Consider the following 24,993-nt stretch of genomic DNA (forward strand, 5'->3'; position numbering starts at 1 on the left):
AGATAAAATAAGATAAGATGAGATATGAAGAGATAGATAAGATGAGATGAGATATGATAAGATAGATAAGATACAATGAGATATGATAAGAGATGAGATAAGATAAGACATTGTTCTCCAGGGGGATTCACACTTTTTAGCAGCACAGAGACAGGCTACAGAGTTATGGAAAGAGAAATATGACAATTTAAACGAGATAAACTAAAATTAAATTTAAAAAATGACATTTAAACCCTGCAGTCTTAGTTGAGGTAGTGCAGTGACTTGTAAATCGTACTGCTGTAGCTTTAGTGTATGTATTATAAATAGTATGAATAATATAATAACAATAACGGCCTAAATATTACAAACATGTATATATATATATATATATATATATATGAAAATACAGTTATATACAGTATATCAAGATAGAGAAGTTGTAAACAGACACACTATAATAATAACAACACATTAACATGTATACATATACAGTATAGGTGAGAGAGAACATCTAAACTCAAAGCCAACACACTAGCTTATTTCTGTGGAGCTTTCAACCACATATGGTGTTATGACTCACAGTAATAATAGTGATAGCAAATATTACAAAATAGTAATTATAGTGTAGTAGGCAATAATACGATCGCATATGTTAGTAATACTACTGAAAACAATAAGAATAATAAGAATGAACGCACTTATATCAATGTTGTTGTTGTTATCCTTCTTCTTATCTCATAATAACAACACGTATTGTTACTTATTGCATGTAGTTTTAATACGTTAACAGGTTAAATTCCTTCTTGACAACTGTAGCAACACCACCCGGATTTCTTCCTGCAGATTTGATCCTCATAAATAGACAAGCAGGGTGATCAGTGAGCACCACAGAGGTGTAACATATTTATACAATGTGTCATGATTGCCACCCATGCAAATCAGCAGCGGTGCCATCGGAAATGGACTGAACCAAAACGGAGGGGGGGGCGCTGGAAGATCCTCGGCAGGGTCTTTGTCTTTAAAAATCTAAGAACATCTTTGTCGACGTTCAACGAGAAGGAAACACGCACCGTGTTTACATGCTGTGCATTTAGCACGCATTGTTGCTGACTGACGTGTTCTGTATTTCGCTCTCCTCTTTGAGGCACCCCTCCGGTGTGAGTCCGTGTCTGAGCGTGTGGTAGAGACTGCCATCCTGCCTTGATCGCCCGGTTTTTTGGAGAGAAGAAGTTGGCAAAGGGATGTGACTGCGATGATGGCGCTGCAGCTGAAGAACGGGGATGCAGCGTACTACCAGAGTGCGGATTACTGCAGAAACTACACTTCACCGCCTGTCAGCTACGGTGACAGCAGCCATTACCTTGCCCGTTTGCCAGGTAAGGAGAGGCTTGCCTATTCAGGATCTCCCTTCTGACTGGCAGCGGTCTTTTGCGCTAATGTGCTGGGATGGAGAAAATCTTGCCAGAGACATTTCCAGATGAGGAAGGTGGATGTTGAAACCGGCTGCTCTGGTGATGCTGTCATCATCATAATGTCATGCAGAGGGTCTGTTTAGCTTATAGAGCATTAATGCTGCGATGCAACATCTGAGGTGGTCGAGATACTCGAGTGATCTCTTGTACTGTAAGAGAGACTCCAGGTTCGTGCTGATGTCTGACTGTAATATGAAACAGTGAATGGCCTCAGTGCAATGTTCACTTTCACCTCTCGGGTATGGCAGTCAATCAAGTGGTTGTCAGAGCAGGTATAGAAATAGAGACTGGATCGCTCCTGCTCCCTTACTGCATTGCTTGATCTGCACGGATGATGATGGTGACATGAGGCAATTACACAGCGAGAGTTCCTTCATTGCACCTGCACAGTCGGTGATAACACAGGCGTTCCTGTCGGGTTTTTAAGGACTTGAGGCCAGCATGTGTCATACTGGTCGTGTAGCCACACAGATGATCCAGATGTACAGCATGAGACTGATCAATCATCTAATATCCCTGTCATTAAACTACCATCAGCACTGCATAGACTGCATACAGGCTCAGATTGAAGTTAGTGGAAGTCAGTGTAATGGATTGGAAGTCAGATATATACAGTGCCGAAACATGATTTAGGTGGACTTTTTTTTGTGACAAATTTGGTAAACCATCAATCATTTACATCATCATAAGAGTAAAAGTACCAAACACTGGATTTAATTAATGAAATCTGAGGATGTGGTTGCCTTTATCATTACCAGTTGAATAAACACGTTGCCTCTGGTAACTTGTGATAGGCTTTTGTCAGTGTTTGACTGGTGCTCAGAGTCTTTACGTGAGTATGCCACTCACTTCAATTTCAATTATTATGAAAGACATTCAAACATTTGGTACTACTGAGATATAAAAGTGGAAGGTCGGCTTTATTGTAAATGTACAGTAAGTAAATTGCAAAGTACAGTAAGATGCATGTGGTCTTTGCTGCTTTCTGCGGTTGTCTGGGGCCCAGTGAAGCAGATGGAATAAGTGCAGGAGGCATGTGCTTCTCATTGCTCCATAATTGATGTGACACAAGACAGTACAGCGAGAGTAAACTCTAGAGAAAATAAAGACTTGGCCTATTTAGAGATTCTCAATGGAGGCCATGATATTAACAGACTCCAGGACAGGAGTTTTTTTATGGCGTGGTTCTAAAAGCAAGAAACGTTTTGTCAATCTCTACAATATGTGACGAGTGATGAACTAATAAATAACTTAGTAGTTCACTTTTATCCCAACTCTGGCTGTTTCTTTTAAAGACTATGAGAACAATATCTCTCCACAGATAGGATGTGTTGTCAACCTACTGATCACTTGATGCCTTCTGCTTCGGAGCAACATTACAGAAGCCTGATTTTGACTTGCAAAGTTGATTGTGTCCTGCCCAAAAATTCATTCATTTTTTGTCTTCGACTTTGCAGCAAGGTCCACTGCTGTGCACATGCACATGCGCTGCAGCTCCGTAGAATGCACTTTGTGGGCCTGAATCTGAGTCTGGGACAAAACTGACCTTGGCTTATCTAGTTTAAAACTATGGAAAGGTAACACAGCCCTGCTCTGTTTTTAAGAAATCATGATGCAAAGTAGTTTTACACAAGGTAACATCAGCAGGAGTTTAAGACGTGGGGAGGCAGTGTTGGGAAAACAGGTGACAGCAACATCTTCAAGCTTACCTTGCATTGTAAGTGATGTGCAGTAAATGCATGTTAGTCGCCTTGTGTTAGTCATCTTTTTTGTAGTAGCACAATGCGTACTCCTGACTGCTTAATGGATGATATCAAGCAAAAAGGTTCAGCCGCTCTTTGTGCTCTTAATTGCTGCTGCGGTGAGGTTTCTGAGGACCGCTGTGCAGGCGGTCTCAACCAGGGTTGAAGGGTTGTCATGAGATTCTGCTGATTAGATTGATGATGTGCAGTATGTGGAAGTTGATTGGTGGTTCTGGTTCTGACTGGCGTTGATAGTGATTGTTGAGCATTGAAGAGGTGTCTAATTTACAACATGGTGGTCTCATTCAATGAATATTGTGAATATGTATGAATATTTGAAGCCCAGAATTCTCAAAACTTGTCCTATTGTAATATCTTTAGGGCCTCTTTCAACCTTTTACTGGCTATAGTATGTCCATTTATTGTAATGTTGTATGTGTGTTGTAACATTAAAACCATCTCTTTCCTGTTTTGCCTCATTGTTGGTTCTAAAGCTGTCAACAGATGTTTCTGCAATGCACTTTAAGTGTGTCTGAGACTTCTTTCTCTTTGCTTAAAGTTCTGTTAGAGATGCTTTCATTAGACTGGCCAATTCAAACTTCTTTTGATGTTTATCACAAATAAATCGTTTGCTTCTGCCGGATGCCAAAGAATGTCTCCTCGTGAAAAGCTTCCCAAAACAGCAAATGTAAAAGCGTGAATAAGGATGATATTACAAAACAACACTCACAATATCAAAAAAGTAGTGAAACAGATTTTATTTACAGTATATGCAACGGCTGCATAATATTACTTTATTAAAGTGCAGGCAACTCATCCAGCCTGACGGGATCTCTCAGTTGACAGGACTTTAGCAAGGTCAGTGCCTCGTCCAGCATACCTTTCTCCTGAGGTCAGACAGGCCAGGTGACAGACAGACAGACAGACAGACTGACTGACTGACTGACGGACACACTTGACAGCGAACAGCAGTCGGAAACACAAACACCTCGGGATGTTATTTTGAGTCTATGAATCACTGCCGTTGAGCGTCCAATTGGATCCCAGATAAAACCTTCCAGCACAGTAAGTTTTGACACAGCTGTTGGCCTATTACTGACCTGACAATATATGTGGCTATACGCGCACACACACACACACGCACACACGCACGCACGCACGCACGCACGCACACACACACACACACACACACACACACACACACACACACACAGAAAATGGAGCAATAGAGCGGCACAAATGAACACACATACAAATCCGCTCATTGCTTTCCCTAATATGCTCTCTATTTCTTGTTTTCTTTATACTTACACCCTCATGCTTACTACATACGTACGTACGTACACACACACACACACACACACACACACACACACACACACTCACACACACACACACACACACTACATCAGGCTGAGATCTCTTCTGATCAGAGAAGCTTGAGGATTTTTTAATGCCACTGTCTCTGTTTGTGTGTGTGCACAGGAATGTGTATGTAATGTCCCGTATGCATGGCTGCAGGCGCTGCAGGCTCAGCCTAATCTTTCTGATGCCCACTGGAGTGTGAAGCTTCTCTGTCCGAGAATGTGTTTCCATTCGCCCATCTCTTCACATCTCTCCTGCCTCAGGGCTCAGAGAAAAAAAGATGTTTCTTCTCTTAATGTCACTGTACATCGGTTATTATTACATTTTCACCCAGTTCCATCTCAATGTTCTTATGATGATCTGTCAATAGGCGATATCCACCTAGCAGTCTATTCTAATGCAAAGCAAATATTTATCATTGCCAGGAAGTGATATTTTCTTTATGTTATACTGTATCTGTTTTAGTCTATTAGTCAGTAGGATATCTTAAAAACATATTTACAGATTTCAATGACATTTAGCGTAAAGATAAGCAATGTGAGCTCAGTGTCTGTTTGATGCCAAATATAAAGGACTTCCCTGTTATACAACATTAGCTAATTAGCACTAAAACAAAGAACAGATGAGGCGTCTTTAGTTTTGCAGGTATTTGGCCATAAAAAGTCAAAGATGAAAGGTTGATGCTGAAACAAAGTTACTACAATTCATCATGAGGGGAACTTCAATGTCTGAACCAAAATTCATTGTAATCCATCCAATATTTGTTCAGACATTTTACTCAAAAGCACAAATTTCAACCAAGGGGAAAAGCCAGGGGATCAACAAAGATATTCAAATACATTCTCTAGGAACCATGAATGTCTGTGGTAGCTATTGAGATATTTAACTGGAGAAGTTATCATGTTGATGTGCTGGGGGCACCAGATTAGACATTAGGATTAAGAGAAATACAAAATCTCATGACAATCCATCCAATAGTTGTTGAGATATTTCAATCAGGACCAAACCTGGGATGGCTAAAAACTTTAAAATATGTTCTATTATTGCATGAACCTTTGGAATGCTTTCTAGTTTTCTTGAAAATAGGAGTACGAATGTCAATACAACATTGCCGTCCTCATCAAGGTTACTGAATTTCCTTGTAAGGAATCTCTTTGATTTGTAATATCAGCCCATGTCTAAACGTAATGTAAGTGTCTCTGTTGTCCACAGGTCCAGAGACCATGTTGAAGCCTCCTCTGAGTCTCTTCAGCCATCCCCAGCAGCCTTTCCACCACATGGACTCTCTGCACCAGCTGGGACCTCCGCCAATGGCGCCTACGCAGCCTCTCGGCCCACCACCCCTGGCCCCTGCTCAGGCAATTGGACCCCCGACAATGGTTCCAACCCAGACTCTAGGCCCTCTTCACATGCCTGCTACTCATACGTTAAGACATCCTCCCATTACTCCCTCACACAGCTTAGGACCCCCTCCGATGGCCCCAGGTCAGCCACTGGGTCTTCCACCAATGGCACACACCTTGGGTCCCCCACCTGTAGATCACCCACAAGCAATAGTGCCTCCCACCATGGACCTCATACCACCGTTGGGGCCTCCACCTCTGAACCCTGCACAATCACTGGTACCCCCACCTGGAATCGGCCGATTCCCCCTCCCACCCAGCCCCATGTCCTCCCCTCCTGCTCCGGGTCCAGCTCCGGGCCCAGACACTTCACACCTGCCCCCGATGCCCCCAAGACCGACCCTCATCCCAGCCCCGATGTCCTGCCTCATCCCCGGTCCTCTCCCGGGACAGGCAGCCCCAGCCAGTGAGCAGCCGCAGGATGAGGGCTCTCTGCTGGGGATGGAGGAGCAGGAAGACTCTCCGGGGTTGGGGGAACTGTGTAAACCACTGTACTGTAAACTCTGCAACGTTACCCTCAACTCTGCTCAGCAGGCACAGGCTCACTACCAGGTCAGTTGAAACGCACATGTACAAAACATGTAAAATATTAAGATGCATACATAAACACAAAATGCTCCTGATTTGTCTGTCTAGGGGAAGAACCACAGTAAAAAGCTAAGAAATTTCTACGCTGGCAGTCAACAGCCTCCAGCCATCAGGATCCCAGAAGTCCTCGAGGCGACTGGCCAGACATCCCTCTGCTCAGGATCAAACGACAGTGACGCAGGCAGGCAGGTCAGATACAAACTGAGCAACGCAGCACCAGCCTACGTAAATGTTACAGTTTTAGTTGAGGAAGTAGGTGTGCTGCTGCTGAAGGGGCTAGTCTGTGGAGAGAGGCACTTTCCCTCTGAGGAGGCGGTGATAACATGCAGAGTCACTGTGTTCCACTCAGTGAAATCTCACATCATCCGCTCAACACTGAACAATTTACTAGTTAAGTGAAATCATTATGTCATACATTGTTGTTGTAATGTTACATTTTCTTAGACTTGAATGTGGCTGTAATCAATATCTTTGTGTATCAGATGACAATGCAAAAACAATGACAATGTGAAAGGGGTCCCTTGTAGGGATGAACCTACAGAGATTCATCATCTGAATCTGCAGCTCCCCTCGGCTTTACAGAAACCTATAGTGAGTTTCAGCTCACTAAGTGTAGTTTTTATCTGGAGCAGGCAGACAAAGTTAGAGACTAGCTGGTGAACATATTGGCATATTTATCAGCTAAAGCGCCAGATATTTCCCTCAGGAGTTGGTGCAGACCAAAAACAGAGCTAAAAGGAGAGTTAATACGGACGTACCTCAGGCAGCCAGAAACACAACTCTAAATGTATGGTAATGTTGCTCCGTAACTGCTGAATGTGTAAATTATCCAATGTTTGCCATTTCAACTTCAAAGGTGACGATGACCTGTGAATGTTGTGTCCGCTGCCCCCAAGTGGCCAAAAACAGATCAGTTCTTGCAGGTTTAAGGATTTTCCATGTTGTTGAAGCACTACTACTATGCTTGTGTTCCTGTCATTGTTGTTCACTTTGAATGAAAGCATTAATTAGCATAAGAGAAAATAACAGTTTTAATGTATTTGTACCTGCAATTATATTTGCTTGACTGAAAGTTACCTAATAAGCCTTAGAAAAAGGAAAAAAAACATAACCTGCAAGTGTTAAATGTTTTCATCTTCTTATCTTATCCTCATTAACTAACAATACGATTATTGACATGCATGTATTCTATCATGATTTGACAACTTTCATCATTGTATATATTACAGTTTTAAGAAGCTGTGCAAGAAATTGTTCTCTTCCTCCCACCGGACCCAAACATGTGTTTCTTCTCTCTCACACTGTTTACTCCCTACCTCCTCTCACCATGTACACTGCACTGCTTTGTCCTGTGATTTCAGGCGCAGTATAAGGGGGCGACCCGGGTCATCTTGGCCACAGAGAATGACTATTGTAAGCTGTGTGACGCCTCCTTCAGTTCACTGGCAGTTGCACAGGCCCACTACCAGGGCAAGAACCACGCCAAGAAACTACGGCTCGCTGAGGCCCAACAGAACTCCAACAACATGTAGGTTACAGAGGTCCCGTCCTTGTTTTTGTATTGTTTTAGCATTTGTCTAGCAAATCCCCTGGAAGCAACAACTGAATTAAAAGAAACTCAGAAAATATGTAATTAAATAATAAAGTTATATTTTGGCTTTAGTCCTGTACATTAATGTAAATCTGAATGATCCAAAAAGGTATAAAGTATTTGTCTCGAGATTCAAGTTACCCAGGTTAAGTTACCCGGCTACCCCAAAGTTAAATACAAATTTGGTTTTGGCTTTGTTAATTACCAAATCTGCCAATTCAAACAAATCGAGCGTCATACTCACCTTTTGATCCAAACTGAAGTGGTTTTGACTCCGGCTCTGCCTGTTTCAGGGAGGGCAGCAATGAGGCAGCCCCAAGAAGAAACAGGAAAGATGGCAGTGAGTACAGACTGGTGAAAAACCGCCGCAGTCCACAGCTGCCTACGTCCATGCCAGGTAAAATATGAACAATGAATTAAAGAGAGGCTTGAAAGCAGACACTCACTGACATGGACTTAGATGCAAATGTCTGCTTAATTTTTGACTGGTAATGTTAAACTGTCATTAAATACAAATAAGCTACAATATGATCTGTATGTGTCAGTGCAACACATTAACTCAACAGTGGCTACATTAATAATCCCATATGAGCTATACAGCTACTGTCAGCAGCTGAACTCGACAAAAGATATTACATCTGACCTTAAACAAACACACATTGTGTGTGTGTTTGTGTGTGTGTGTGTGTGTGTGTGTGTGTGTGTGAAAACAGATAATAGATGACGTCAGACTTTCTGCTGATGTCATACAACCTCTTTCTTGCCGTTGTTCGCTGTCAGACACAAACAGTAGCACCTTAGCTCAAGATAAATCATAAAGTAGAACCAACCTTCCTCTCTCACTCTCTTCCTCATCCATTCTCTTTCTCTCTCTCTCTCTCTCTCACACTCTCACACACACACACACACACACACACACACACACACACACACACACACACACACACACACACACACACACACACACACGCAGCAAGAACAACGTTCTGCTGATTTAATCAGTTTTCTTGATGGGCAAATCCCAAAATAGCTGCACTCTCTCCTGCAGTTGCCTTCTTGCTGTTTTCTCTTTTTTTTTTATCTCTCTCTCTATCTCCTTCTCATTTTCTTCGCACACACAAACTTTTTCCAATGATCAACCTAGTTGTAATCCCATTTGACTTCTGTATCTTTATCACACACGTCAGTGATATATCAGGTTAGAATTAAGTGTGAGATGCTGGTTTATTCTCAAAATCATGTCCCCAGCCTAAGATTTGAAGATGGAAAACATGTCATTTGTACTAACAGTTAGTGGATCGATACATTTTAATAACCAATTAATTTTGTAATTTATAAAGCAACATGACTAAGAGTCTACAGTCAGGCTGTATGTATATTAAAGTATATATTTGTGTCTGAACTCCACCATCAAAAGTATCGTGACGGTAACATCAGTATGTTCACAATGACAATGTGAACGTCCTGATGTGAAGCAGGTATAATGTTATGTAATTAAGTATGTTCGTATGTTTCTAAAACTAGCTAACTAGCACTAAACACTGACTGATGGGAATGTCAATAGTTTTGCTGGTATTTAAAATAAATTAGGCTACGTATTCCGACCTGATGGTTGCCAGAGGAAAAGTTGAGGGAACACCAGAGTTACTGCAGGTTAAACCACCAAATGTCATGTTCATTCATCCAATAGATTAATTCATTCATCCAAATGATTAATCAAAACCACATTTGAACCTCGTGGCAATGCTTCAGGAAACGTCAAGGAAACAGCAGTCATGTAGAGTCATCCTCTGGGCATTGTGGATATCTGTTTCAAATTGAATGGCAATCAACCCGACAGTTGTTGAGTACTTCAGTCCGGACCAAAGTGGTGGACTGACTGACTGTTTTCAATGATTGTGAACTTCTGCTCTTTGGGATTGGGACTGCTAACCCCATAAAACAAGCACGTTTAACACCTTAGACTCAGTAGCCTAAACCATTAATGGCTTAATGAATGCACTTTACCAACCATTGGTCCAACATTGAAATATCCTTCATGATGAATGTGTAGCTACAGCTAACCTCTTCTCTCCCGTCTTTCTCCCTCCAGGGCCGTACTACAACCCCAGACCGAGGCAGCGCATCCCCAGGGACTTGGCCATGTGTGTGACTCCCAGCGGACAGTTCTACTGCTCCATGTGCAACTGCGGAGCCGAGCAGGAGACAGACTTCAGGCAGCATCTGGAGAGCAAGCAGCACAAGGCAAAAGTGTCAGAGTTACGATACCGCCACGAGATGGAGAACCTCGGCTACAGCTAAGAGAAACGAGAGGGGAGGGAGGGGAGAGGAAGAGATTACAGCGGGACAGAATAGGTGGAGAGACAAAGACCAAAGAGCAGGAAATCAAATACTAGCCTGTGGTTGAAGAGCATATTTAGTGAGGGATTAGCCCAAATGGCCTCAAGATCTTGTTGCAATTCATTTGATATACGCTTAAACATTTAAATCCTCATATTTGACATAATGCTCTACCATATGAAGCTATAATTGGATTTGATGGATTTATTTCATCTGGGTATTGTTCTTGAAATTCAGTCTGAATATTGAAGCAAGCTGCAACGTGAATACAGAAACAGGAATTTGGGAGAAGTGAGGACTTTCCGACACTGAATCAGATTACATTTCTGACCCACCGCCTGGGTTGCATTCTGACTCAGGATACAGGTAAATGCAAATGAATCGCATGTAAATCTTGAGCTTGTTCAGGCTACAGGGAGAGGACTAGTGGTGCACAGAGAGCAGAGAAAGACTAGGACACGCAGAAGGTTCACGCATTGAAAGAGAATGCAAATGTGAGGAACTGGTTGAAGTAAAAGAAAAAATAGAGGCAAACACTTGAGATCGGAACAAGTCTCATCCTTGGGAAAACAATCATCATCACTGAGAACAAAGGTTGAGACTTGTTTCAATTGACGGGTGTGAATGAGCCCCTACAGGTACTTTTTTACAGGCCCTACAGCCTTCAGAGCCACTTACTGTAGTGACCACTGAGCCACAAATTCAACATCTTTCAAACCTACAACAGGTAATAAAATCCAAAGCACTATTCGCTAATTTCAAAAAGACAAAGCACAATGAACATCATGTGGTAGAAACAGTGTTACATGAATCAGTTTGGTGTGTTTCAGGCTGAAGGCGACACCCTGGCTAGCCTTGTTTGTGCCTTTAGTGAGAATTAAGCTAAAGAGTAAACTTTGGTTAGCCATTTTGACATAATAGTGGAAGATATTCTGCAGTATTGATTGGGTTTTTCTAGATTGTGTGTCAACTCTTTTATTGTGATAAATCCACATAAATATTGTGTAAATATTCTCAAACGTAATTATAGATGTAAATATAGGATAATATACATGAATACAATTGATTCTTTTAGCCTAGCTTATTGTAAATACTCAATCTATTTAATAATTATCAGGAATCTTGTACAAACTGTGCACTGTCTGAATGTCCATCCATCAGCACTGTATGTTTGTGTGTGGATTTTACTGTAGGCGCTCGACGCCCTTTTTCACCGGTAAAGTAACTCTGGTACCATCCGTCCAGTTAAAAGCTGCTGGACTGTGCTGGAGGACCACATGCTGGAGGACCACATGCCAGAGGCTGTCTCTGAGGCTTCATTAGAAGCAGGAGGGTACAGCCTTAATCTTTGTCTTCACAACACACCCAAACTGGCACTGTGATGGGAGGGAATGTGCAAACACAATGGGAACTCAAAGTGACGCATTTAACTCCAAACTTTTAATTAGTTGGAAAATTGCAAATGAACGCGTGCAGAGCATATCATTTAATTCTCACAATCAGTCTAGATTCCCAGAGGACACGTAACCAGGTTTTACTGCAGTGTTAAGCAGCTGCAGAGGAGTGACGTGGTTCCTGTCTGGATTTGTAGAACCTTGTGTGACCCAGGTCCAGCTGTTTGTCAGTGTTAAGCCCATCCTGAAAAGATCAGTGATGTCATCAGAATCAAATTAGATTTTCTGTTTCTGTTTATTTGATTATCTGTTCCAGTTCAGTGCGACTGAGCTGAATATGTCACATTTGGACTAATCCTGTCATACAGACTAAAAGACTAAAGAAGACAATGACAAGGTCATAAAATCTAAACCTGTGTTTGTTTGATACGACTAACTCTCGTCTTTTAAATACTTATTTATAGATTTGTGTGGCTTTAATCCTTTAAATAGAAAAAAATATATTTTATTCATGCCTCAAAAGTCATTTTATGTAGCAGTTGAAAGGATTTTCCATCTCAACATGATTCACCTCGTACACGAGATCTGTAGTTCAGAGGAGAACAAGCTTCCTGTCTCACTTTAAATTTGGTTTTACAACTTTTCCTACAGAACAGCGATGTGCGCGCAGACACGCAGACACACACACACACACACACACACACACACACGCATACACACACACACACTTACATAATTGAATCAGTCAAAGGACAGTTTGGGTCACGTACTCGGACGTGGTATACAGTTTAGTTAGCTGTGGGGAGAGGCAGCTGTTCACATCTTTTATTCGTCTCTGGAGCACAACCACACAGCTGATCACATGACTCAGGAGAAAAGCACTGTGAGGACAGAGTACTGTGGTGTTTAGGGATTTAAACACACGAGAGAGGGGGAAAGACAAACAGAACATATAAAACTAAACACCTGGCTGTTTTATTAGCCCACTGTGCTGTATGGTTTAATAAAACAGTAACAAAGGAGCTGACGAAAGCAGAGCTATAATGAAAGCTGTGGGTGACATACAGCTAGTGGAGGAGTTCTTCACATTAGACTGAGTTACAGTCTGTTATTAGCAATCCTCCTCCTCCTAGAAATAACACTCTTTGTCTTACATGAAAGAACAAGTAGCATTACCGTTTATTAGGTTGACAGGCTCACACTCCTATGAAGCTACTGAACACCTTGCATGGAATAATAAGCTGGAAATGAGATCGTAGGAAATTATTAAGCTGCTAACAGCCGTCACCTACAGAATCTCTAGGACAGGAGTCTGGAAACCTTTTTGGTTCCATTGGGTCATATATTTGGACTGGCTCTGGACCCTTAAACTATCTAATTGAGCCCCTCGTCACAGGTTATGGCCTTTGTGTGGACAACCAAAGCTTGATTTTTTCAAAGTCAGATTGTGTCTTTGAACAAGAAAGGCAGGTTTTTGCAATATTAGTTAATCTTGTCCTGTCCGGTTTTGTCGACACACCTAGTTTTTAGACCTTTTCTTAGTGTGCTCACATGTTGCATATTCCTTCTTACAGTCTTTAATCAAACTACCATTGAAAACGTTTTTATTTTATTGAAGATTATTTTTGCCATTTTTTGTCCTTATTGGAAATACAATATTAAAGCATACAGGAAACAAGGGGAGGTGTGTGACAAGCAACACGGGTCCCCGGTCCCATCCTGACTATCACCAGGTGCTGATTGCACCGTGCATAATGGAAACTTGGAGGCAACCGGATACAAAACACTATTCCCTGTAGGGTGGGAGGTGGGGGCTCTGGGGCTCCTTAACAGGTTAATTCAGCCTCTCTGAACTATCACAGCAATGGTTGTAGAAATAAAAGATCACTGGCCCTCCACTCAATGAGTCGGGACAACAAAGGAGGCCACAAGAAGACTTTCAGAAGAATAAAGTCCTGAAAGATGTATGACAATTCAAATGTTAATTTAAGAGTTTTTAAAAGGAACGACTCAAAAAGTGTCAATCTATTGGTATTTTCACTTGATTCAAGAAAACCAAGAGATTGAAAATAAATGAAATAGCACAGGAAACACCATTTGTAGTTAATGGGCTAAAACATGCCAAAGCACCAGTAAACGGCTCCTTTTAAAGAGGACTCTTTTTGGATCGACATTGCTGCAGTTAAACACCATTCTGCATTTAAGGATCTCAAGGTTTTAAGCAGTCGAAAGCCAACACAATCAAGAAACCACTGTGGTAAATGAAGGCGTCTATAGGGCCATTAACTGTTAATAGGGTTAATATTTCGGCAATCTGCACATTCATTTGCTCTGTATTCACTGAAATTGATAAGATTGCATTAATGCTTCTGGAAAGACTGTTTAGATGTTGTTTGGTCTGGCAATATGCTGAACTAGTTCAAATACCCGGGTAGAGTTTCTGTTTGCTTTGTTCTACCTGTGTTTACTTGTTAGATAACTGTAACAGACGCTAACTACATTTCACTCACACTGATCGGTTTCATTGCTGTTATCTGAATGTGTTTCAGCACCATAACTTCAGTTGAACGTCAGTGCTTCGTTGTAAATGACAGAAAAGTGTTACATATTGCACCGTATAAGTTGTATCTGGTTTATTTTGTGCATGATTAAGTCATACGTAGTAACCGTAGAGATGTTTCTACTATGGAGAGAAAATATGACCGTGAGAATGCTGTTCAAGAATGTTTTTTTTCTGAGGTTTACATGTTTGGAAATGTCTGTATTCTGTGCTGATTCTACTAAAGGGCATTGGAAAGAATCATGATTTTGCACTCAATACAAAAGACACCTGTGAGGAAAGTATGTTACCGTATGTCGTTTAGTTCCAGTGAAGACTTTGCTACCATTGTTATTTGCTCTGAACAATTTGTATCCTAATGTTTACAAGGTGAGAAATTGGAGCCGTTATGGATGTGTATCATATTTATCCACGTGTTGCACTATTGGACTGATCAGACCAGGGCAGATGGGCAACACTGATTTTCTTGCCGTGACTTAGAGATTGATTAAGATTGATAGTGTGGAACTAAAGCCAGGAGGTGATTAGCTTAGCTTAGCACAAGGGTTGGAAACAGGGGGAAACGACAAAATACATCTGCCAACCAACACGTCTCAAGCCAGGCGGCAACCTCTACTCTCTATCTCTACTGGCCAGCAGGGGGCGACTCCTTGGTAGCAAAAATATGTCCGATTGTATGGAAGTCTTTGAGGAAATGACCCTACTTCTCACTTGATTTATTACCTCAGTAAACATTGGAAACATGAGTTTACGTCACTCCTCCACATTCCAAATATAGTAACTTCCGTTCACCGGTTGCAAAAAGTCAAGATGGCAACACAAACAAAGTACGAACTCGAGGGTTCATAACGGTAGTCCACAAACCAATGGGTCACGATGAGTAGTCCACTTAAACAGTCTGTGGATTAAAGCTTACTAATTAACACGCATCTCATTCGTTCGTGGTCTCACTCGTGTACTTTGTGCTTTTAGGTGGAGTTATGTAGTGCAGCTATTTGGCAACCTTGCAGTGACAACAACCTGCTTGAGTATTTGCCCAAGATGGACATTAATTACTTAAGGTAGAAAAGAGGCCAACACTTTGCGAAGAAGAAGGCTGTGGGATTGTGTGATACAGTGTAAAGCTTCTGGAATAATGAATAGTATGATTTCATTAATTAGGAAGATATAGACATGCTGGTAGCAGATTGTTTAACTTTAGAGAGAGCAAGGCTAGCGGTTTCCCCCATGCAGTCTTTATGCTAAGCTAAGCTAATCACCTCCTGGCTCCAGCTCCATGGCCAGAAAGAGAATAGAATATGTCGCCAAATGTCACACTATTCCTTTATAACGGTCAGTTTTTTCTGCATATATAGAATGTGCTTGTCCACTTCAGCTGTATAGATTTCTAATGTTGCCACTCAATCAAAACATAGAGGACTGCCCATGTATCCTGGTCTACAGACTGAGTCAGTCTTTTACACTGACAGAATTCAGGACCCCTCACCTCCATCTACTGTCAGGGGCCCCAAAACACCCTAGCAGCGCCCCCTGCAGGGCAGTATATACTGGTGTACCCTCTGTGAAAACCTCAGCACACTTTCAGTGCCTCTAATCAATGTTGCCAATATACCGCTGACTGACTGATGGACGGATGCCTGAACGACTGATGTACTGATATACTGAGGCTGTGTGTGTTTTTTGACAGATGAATAAACGTGCAGATGATATTAATGACCAAGCTGAGTTGATGATTATTACAGTGAATGTGTGTCTCATGTGTTCCCTTCCACGGCTCAGCTCACAGCGCTCTGGGGGAAATTAGCACTCTGTGAGTTGATGCTGTTATTGGCTCTCAGGGAGGAGACGCTCTCAGTAGCCTAGTTTCCACTGCACTGACAGCCAAGCTTTACTCATTATATTACTTCTGCCACAAAAGCTGCTCTTGTGCCCCTGGTAGTTTGTTTGTTTGCCTGTCAGCAGGATATCTCACAAATCTTATGAACAGATTGCCTGAAATGTGGCGTACTGGCCTCAGGTTTAACGTTGGATTTCTGCCTTTGGATGGTTCGTTCTCTTATTTCCAACCAGTGCTGTGTCAGTACTCATCAGTATGAGTCATCAGTATGAGTACTGGCACATTGATGTCTGTCCAACTTCTGTATTAGTACAGTACAAAATGAAAGTATAAATGTACTAATGCTGTAGTTATTGTAAGTGTTTGGCAAAATATGCCTGATTCCAACCCTAACCGGCAATAAGAGGAGGCACTTTGCTATAGTGCAGTGCCCGTTCAACGCATGCCAGTTCTTAACAGGCCCAGTGCTTAGCCTGTGGTGCTGCTGCTTGCAGCTTTCTGGAGGCTTTCTTGGGTCCCGAGCAATATACTGTACATGCAATGACATACAGTAGTTGCATCACACACCCGAGTCGTGGCTACCCAGTCAGAAACACCGGGGAAATACACTCTGGTTCAGGAAAAACACCAGATGCAGACTTCAGTTTGGCAACTAAAAGGGACCAAACAGCTAAAGATTCATTACGATGTTCAGACCTGATGAATAGTGAAATATGTTACTATTCTAACTCAATGTACCCCAAAATAACTTACAAAAGGCCCCCAAAGCATAACAATATGCACCTAAACTGTAAACTACTTACTGTGAACTTCTACTTCAGAACATTGTAGGTCCTCATTTACCTGACAGAGAAATGTTTCTGGTTAACAAAATCTAACGATTAGAATTGAAAAGCTCCACCTTGAACATCAAATACATCGTGATACATTGTGCTGATAATGCCTTTCTTTCACTCTTCACCTGCAGTAAACTTTGAATAAGTTTCCATCTCCTTTTTAAAACAAAACTACAAAACAAAACGAGTTGTTCGCTTGTTTATTCATTGTTCATTAATATTGAACGTGTCGCTTGCACCAAATTCGACACATCATTCCCTTGGGTCCTCAGCAATACACCCGCCAAGTGTGAAGTGGATCGGATGAACTGTTCTAATGACGTTGTTGTTACACCTGTGTGTTTGCTGCAATGACATGTCTAAATGTCTGTCAGTCTGACTCCTACCTGTCCGACTCAATTCATTCACTGCACTTTTCTGGAGTCAAATCTTTTTTGATTGACATTTTTTGTTTTGTTTAGTGGCTCTTTTTATCTTCCAAGGGTGTCATAATGTATGTGCTTTGCTCCCTGGTGTATATATATATATATATATATATATATATATATATATATATATATATATATTTGAATGCCTTTTTTCAAATATAAAAAATATATATATATATATATATATATTTATATATATATAATATATATATATATATATATATATATATATATATATATATATATATATATATATTTGAATGCCTTTTTTTTCATCTGTATTTTATATCTCACATGAGGCTTGACAACCAGTCACATTGCCGATTCCAGTCATCCAGGCCCTGCTGGGTCAGTAAGGCAAACAGTTGTTTAGGCATTTATGAGGAAGAGACGACCCCTCTGTGGAAACTGGAGTTTTCCTGGAAGAGACACAGAAACACACACACACACACACACACACACACACACACACACACAGAAACACAAAGAGAGATAGACATAGAGAGGGCCAGTATTTGTTCAGTGGTCTTTGTTCCACTGTTAAAACAAAGCAGTGGGGGGGGGGGGGGGGGGTTAAAACAGAAAGTCAATCAGTGAGTAGAAACAACTAGCTGCCATTTGAAGGACATTAAAATGTGTTTGTATTGTGTATTTCTGAAGAATAGTGGCTGAATATATCACGTGTTAAAAGTTTTGCCAGCGGTCTTTGCAACTAGTATCTATGATTATGACTGTCATAATTAACCTTTTGATGCTCAAACGTTACCGTCACATTACTGACTTGGATGACTTTTGCTACAAAAGAACAATCTTTCGATGGATAGATAGATACTTTATTTATCCTCGGGGGAAGTTCGCCTGTCACAGCAGAGCAGGACATGAATGAACCACATGGTACACAGAATAATGCAAAACAGAATGTCAAACACTAGCACTGACATAAAAGTAACAAAATATTTCCTTTTAAACATGTGCATGCATACAAGTGTGCAAACTGCTAGAATGCAAAAAGAACTTGCAGAAAGGTTGCCAGTTCGCTGCTCTTGACGGGCACCCTGTATTTAAAGTATTAGCCATTTACAATTTTACAATATTGCAGCACACTTTTGTCTCAGAACTTCAGAACATTATAGCAGTGACGTTTCTGCACAGCTAAAACTCTGGTAGAACAATTCATAACAGGCTGTGAATAAAATACTTCTGAGAATCAAACGACCGGGACGTTACAGGAAGTTGAAAGGGTCTAAAAAGTGACTTAATAAGTTGATTAACAGAAAAGTAAACTGCAACACTTTTTATACTCCATTCATAATTGAAGTCATAATGTATCTGCTTTCAGCCACTCAAACGTGAATATCTGCTTGTTTTCTTGGTAAACAAAGTAAACAATATGTTTGGCTTTTAGACAACCTATGATTGGCCTTTTTTACTAGTTTCTGCTTTCAGTAAACCAAACTATTAATCAATTAATCTTAGAAATAATTGGTCGACGGATTAAAGAATAAGAATCCGTTGCAGAACCATCGGGTACAATAATCATAACTGTGGATGAAATGTGGCTTTGGTACACACTGACTGACATCAAAGAAGGCACGCTGGGTGATTTCATCAGTTATTCATTTTGCATCTAAACATGCAAACATGGATGTCACACAGTTGTCACTAATACATTAAATAGTGAATCATAAAGTGTGTTTTTTAATTAAAAAGTGCATTTCCTATTATGACTAAAGGGATCTCTTGTAAAGTTACCAAACTGTTTTGACATGTTTGTCATTTAGCACCACTGACTGTCATGACTGTGAGACGTTCTGTGGTTTTCTATTCGACTGTAAAGGCTCAGTAGAAACGAGAGATATGGACTCATTTAAATGGGGGGGACGCGGTTTCATATCAGTGTTGAATTTGCATGATATCTACTGCATAGAACTCTCAGTCCAGTTCTCATTTGGATTGTTAGCATGATGACACACAGACGTACGACAGTAACAGGAAGCGAGAGGAAGACGTTCCTGCTTCCTGCTCCCAGACTTATCCCCCGACTGACAAACAGATTAAACGTGTGAAACGAGGTCACGGCTGAAAGCAACACCGTCTTACTTTCAACACAGTCAGCGGTCTGACTTCACGTTACAGTTTCACCGCACACAGTCGCTCAATTGGGGAGAATGGAGGATTGTGTTTGGAAGAAGACAAAAGGCCGTCATACTTGTAGTACTGCAAGTGAGGCTGTGGTGCCATCTGTTGGCAAAAATCTATCAGTGAATGAAAAGTGAATGGAGTTACAATACTGCCATCATGTAGCATGAAACTCTGCTTTGACGAGCACATGCATTTGTGGATAAACACTGAGGTCATAGATCCAGCAGCTATCATTTTTCTCTCATAAAGTTATTGCACAACTTAATTTAGCTTTTCATGTGTGCAGTGTCTCTGCATTGCCTACACTGAATCAATCAAATGTCATTTAACAAGGAAGCTGCAATAACAATGATGAGTACTACTTTATAAGAGGACAAAAGAGTGTGAAATGGAGTTGTTAGAAGGGAGGAGCTGATTGGCTCGCCTGAAATCCTTGTTACCACGATGCCAACGGGCAGCAGGCACAGGTAGGAAACCTCTGTAATGTGTTAAAAGTTAAGCATTTTGAAGAGTAGAAGTATGTTTTATATGTTATTACTATTGTTAATAAGTATGTGCACCCTGTTGCAGACTGCCGTATTGAACATGCTATTTAAGTATGGGCTTAGCACTGTGGGTATGTGTGATAGTGACTGTTATGTGGTGGAAAGTCATGATGTTGAAGCACTCTATACACAGCCCAGAGCACAATCCTGCTAAATAATCTGTTTTATTTATTTAACGTTATGTAGAATAGTTAACATAGAAACATAGACACACTTGAAAGGTTCTACATGGGATATTAGTGGTGTCATGACAACAGAGCCAGCTGTAAAGTCAAATCACACGTCTCGACACTACAGCCTGAAACACTCTCCCAAATACTTCAAGAGGCCTTAATTAAATAAATAAATTGATGATATAATGAATCATTACATACAAACAATTCAGTGTTTGCGCCCAGTTTATTATGTTCATTATTAGTTTATTGATTTAATTTAGCTCTCCATAAATTGATCACTGGAGCAAACACGTTTGAAAACGCACAACTTTTACTTTGAAGGCGAGCTGTCTCTGTTTACTCAATTGTCATTATTAGAGTTGGATTATGCAACAAGCTGATGTTGTGGTGCTGAATTGCATTACACGTGTTCATTCAATGCAACAATAACACAGACAAAGCGTTGAGGCAGCGTCGGCTATCGAACAACATTAGGTAATGCCCCTAAACTATTTGGGAGGGGTGTTCCACATCATTATTGTTTTTATACTAATTGAATATTTTTTTCTTAAAATCAGCATTCATGTGCATTGTCGGGTATTTGTTAAAAGTGCACTTAATAATCAAAGTGAACTGAACACAGCATACCGAGTGTTTCCTTCAGTCCCTCCGGGGCTGGAGGCCAGAGGGTGGCGGTAAAGGAGGCTGAAGCACCACGTTGGGAGGTTAGGCCCTTTTCTCAGAAGCCTTGTTGACGTGTCAGTTGCAGGTTAAACACAGGTGTAATTAATCACATTAATTACGGCCCTGCTGCATGTAGGTGGTATTTAGTCCTGGTATTGTGCATGCTGGCTCACTGGAATGACTGTGACACACTAAACAGAATGGGACCATAATTAATGTGTTCACCCTGATGTGACATGTCAAAATGGCAGCTGTGAAAAGTGTCTATTGGTAGGTAGCGCAGACGCCGATCTCAAAGTGAATCCTTAAAACAGGTATCGGCAGTCTGGTGAGGCACAACCAGCAGAACATCTGTCTGCACTGAGAGCACGTCATTACGTTACATCCTCCGTTCTTCTACAACACACAACAACACACGCATTATCAAAAACGTCTAAAACAGTCCCAACATTAGAATGCGTCTGTAAACACATGCTTGTCTGCGCTCATGTGTATGTGTGAATGGGTGAAGAACTGAATACCTGTATTTTCTTGAAGCAGTGAGGACAGTTCTTGCTGTTGAAGACTATCCAGTCTTCACTCAGACACTCGTCCACAGTGCCCCGCAGCACACTGCGGCCGTACCTGTTCTCCAGGAGGCGCTGCCTCTGCTGACTGCCGCTGGAATAGTCGTCCCACAGAGCCCTCAACCCCTCTGAGACACACAGAGCACTGCTTCAGATACACATCTGCATCCACACAAACCCGTGGTGGAATGTAATAAATACTGCACTTAATTACAAATTGGAGGTACTTTACTTCAGACTTACAAAGTGACTAGTGACTTTACAAAGTAAGGAGTCTGTATTCAACATATACAAGGAGTTTTGTTACAAATTAAAAAACACAAAAATACATCCAAGCAAACCCGCCTACGCTTGTACCTTGTGACTGTGGCAGGTCTGCATTGGCTTCCTGTATTTTCCTGGTCTTCTTTTCCAGACACGCATCTGTTCCATGGTAGGTCTTCCTGCAGTGGACACAGAAGGCAAAGCTGCACACAGAGCACTGGGCTGCAGTGCTGGATTTCTCCACAATGACGGCCGAAGCACAGACACTTCGAGGACAGTACACCACATCTACGGGGAGGTGAGGAAAGAAGAGACGTGAGCAGAGACCCCTCCATGAACCCAACGTACAATGAAATTACTTTTAATTAACAAGAACGTGCTAAAAATGTTTATTGTCACAATTCAATCACATGCTTGAATTCAAAAAAGACATTTAAATACACTCCTGCAGTGAATCTATTAAATTTGAGTTCTCCAGGGACATTGCTACATCCTTAACTGGTCATTGCGATGTATAAAGGTTTTGAATACATCCTCAGGGGAAACATACCAGCCATGCAGTCCAGAGTAGATTGTAGCAGGAGACGGTCATAGCGACTGAACAGCTCCTCCCCTACCAGACACTTCACCTGCCAAACAGGGCAGACATCTGTTGAATGATGTTGGTATCGGTGTACAGTATCTCTGCATACATGCATAAGTAATAAGAAAATGCATGTGAGAAAAGCCAAAGGTGCGGATGCAGAATGTAAAAACCAGAGATCACATCCACACCTCCAGTGGTGGACAGTAACTCTGAACATGTTCTCCAGTGCTGTATATTGGTACACTTTTGAGGTACTTTCCGTTTTATGCTATTTTATACTTTTACTCCAATACATTTTACAGGAAAATATTGTATTTTTTACTCCACTGTATTTATTAATATAGTGAATTATAGTGCTTACAGATGTAAAATACTTACTCAATATGATGCATTGTTTTAGAGGAAAATGTCCAACACATCAGCAGCATTAGAAGAATACTTACATGTCAAACCATCAGTAATAATATAATAATATAAACTCCATTATGCACAAGTATTTGTACTTTTGATGTTTTAAGTACATTTAAGTAACACCTCTCTACTGTATTTTCAATGCAGACCTTTGACTTAAAGGGGCAGTGTAGCATTTAGAGTATAATATTCATAACTATGTTTTCATTAGTGTGTAATCACCTGAAACTAAGAATGGTTGTGTCTTCCCCATTATCCTAAAGTCCCAAAAGCACAAGAAAGAGCTTCTATAAGAAGCTGTAGTGGAGTTGTCAGGGAGAAGAGACGGACAGATCAGCGGCGTACCTGCGGAGGTGTCGGGGTGGCAGAGCAGTCGGCCTCGGGACAGGAGACACCCTTCACGTTGCCCTCCGTTATCTGGAGCGTGCAGAACTTGGTGAGACAGGCCTTGCAGAAGATGTGGCCACACTCGGGCAACTGGACACAGTCTGAACCGAGGAAGCCCTCAAAACACACACCGCAGTCAAACACCGTGGCTAAAAACGCTTTCTGCATCTGAGTCGCATTATGGATCAAGAGCTGGGAGAGGAGAGTTTGTGATGGAGTTAGCAAAAAACCAGAGCACGTTTGGTCTTCATTCTGAGGGGATTCTCTTGGGCCGATGGGCAGAGAAGCAGCTCCTTGTTCACTTTGATCCAGCGGGTCTGAGGAGCCAGGGGGAAGTAACAATGAGGCTGACACATCCCCGTCATTTAACAAATCTTCCTGGTCACTTTGATCTGACGGAGCAAACGGAAGGATCTTTGATTTGCCTGCCACTGAGGACAGATCGTTCTGGTAGTCGGCCTTCAACTCGGAGGTTTGGAGGGTCTGCTCAGCCTCCCTTGGGTCTGTGCTGCTCCAGTCTGAGGTTGAAGGATCTTGGCCATCAGCAAGAATCATCGGACGCTCAACTTCCAAGGATGGTGCAGAGAGGTCTGGTTTACAAAGGTCTGACTTTGGAGTGTGTTGATTGTTCTTTGGTTCTGAGAGTGCAGCGTTTACTGAGTCCTGGCTATCGTACTGGGTGCTGGGTTCATCAGAGGGGAGCTCCAGCAGAGTATGGATGTCCAGGAACCTGAGGGCATCTTCTTTAAGAAACTGCACCCAGGTGAAGAGCACCACAGCGCCCCCCGTGGCCTGGTAGAGACCGGTGAGCTGAGCACCCAGCGCAGAGAGCTGTGGGAGGGCAAAAGGACTGATGTAATCTTTATTGACCCTCTGCAATCTGCACCCATCTCTCTCTGTCTTTGTGACCCAAGGCAGGTTGTAAACAATAACTTTTAATTCACCCACATTCTCTGGCTTCGATTGATTACCTGTGTGTGTGTCAGCCAGCTGCAGGTGAGGGAGAAGGAGGGAGCGGAGGAGGACGGGTAGTCCTCAGGTAGATCAAAGGTTAGAAGCAAAGGTGGAAGGTATGACATCCCATACTGCCTCAGGGTTTCACCTTAGGAGGACAAACACAATAAGACAACATGACCAAAAGTACGTTAAATGTTCAATACCAAAACATGTCCACATGATGTCTCACGCTCTCGCACAAGTCCGCTGACCACAGTGAAGTTACCCAAACATACACGGTCGTTCTCTTATTTACCTTCTTTCAGAGTCACAGTGAAGTCCGCAGGGAGCTCAACAGAAACTCGGATTTCTCCGGCAGATTTCCACTCATACCGGAGGAACTCCTCGGAATCAAAGATACTGTTGAGGGCGAGCAGCTCGTCTTCCTGCTCCTCCATGTCCGCGTTCATCGCTCCAGTCACAACGAACTCCACTTCCCACTCGCAATGTCGGAGAAGCTGCTGGTTAGAAGAAGAAATAAGTCTTTTCTGAGCAGACGCCTGCAGTTGTTTCGGTGCCCTTGACTGCTCAAAACAATAATTGATATTCTTTAGTATAGTGTTGAAAATACTTCGGTGTTTATTGACAGTCTACATGCCAGCCGGCTCCCCGCCCCTGTTGACTCATCCTTGTGTGATGCAAGGCGCAGCATAGTGCAGCAACCTCTCCCTGCTGCTGCTGCTGCTGTGTGAAACAGGCCAACATTAGGTCATTTACGG

At 41.8% G+C, this 24,993-nt stretch overlaps 2 protein-coding genes across 4 annotated transcripts; one reads left to right on the forward strand and one right to left on the reverse strand.

Annotated features, from left to right (window-relative positions):
- Positions 1–1,213: 1,213 nt before the first annotated feature.
- zmat3 (zinc finger, matrin-type 3) lies at positions 1,214–16,151 on the forward strand. The gene is made up of 6 exons (XM_068725072.1): positions 1,214–1,358; positions 5,774–6,516; positions 6,601–6,741; positions 7,914–8,080; positions 8,437–8,540; positions 10,236–16,151. Exons 1-6 carry the CDS (start codon positions 1,235–1,237, stop codon positions 10,442–10,444), a joined length of 1,488 nt encoding a protein of 495 aa, XP_068581173.1. The 5' UTR covers positions 1,214–1,234; the 3' UTR covers positions 10,445–16,151.
- A 4,219-nt stretch (positions 16,152–20,370) lies between these two features.
- On the reverse strand, positions 20,371–24,926 carry LOC137883529 (E3 ubiquitin-protein ligase RNF14-like). Of its 3 annotated transcripts, none has more exons than XM_068725054.1 (8): positions 24,846–24,926; positions 24,531–24,732; positions 24,250–24,380; positions 23,237–24,109; positions 22,445–22,523; positions 21,988–22,182; positions 21,586–21,758; positions 20,371–21,460 (listed from the first exon to the last, which is right to left on the reverse strand). In XM_068725054.1, exons 1-8 carry the CDS (start codon positions 24,924–24,926, stop codon positions 21,329–21,331), a joined length of 1,866 nt encoding a protein of 621 aa, XP_068581155.1. In that variant the 3' UTR covers positions 20,371–21,328. The 3 variants fall into 3 exon arrangements, with proteins under 3 accessions (XP_068581155.1, XP_068581156.1, XP_068581154.1); XM_068725055.1 differs by having other exon boundaries at positions 22,445–22,517; positions 24,531–24,735; XM_068725053.1 differs by having other exon boundaries at positions 24,531–24,735.
- Positions 24,927–24,993: the final 67 nt, after the last annotated feature.

This window comes from Cebidichthys violaceus, unplaced genomic scaffold, assembly GCF_023349555.1.
Source record: "Cebidichthys violaceus isolate CVI_PGR_0920_01 unplaced genomic scaffold, fCebVio1.0.p SCAF_33, whole genome shotgun sequence".
Classification (NCBI taxonomy): domain Eukaryota; kingdom Metazoa; phylum Chordata; class Actinopteri; order Perciformes; family Stichaeidae; genus Cebidichthys; species Cebidichthys violaceus.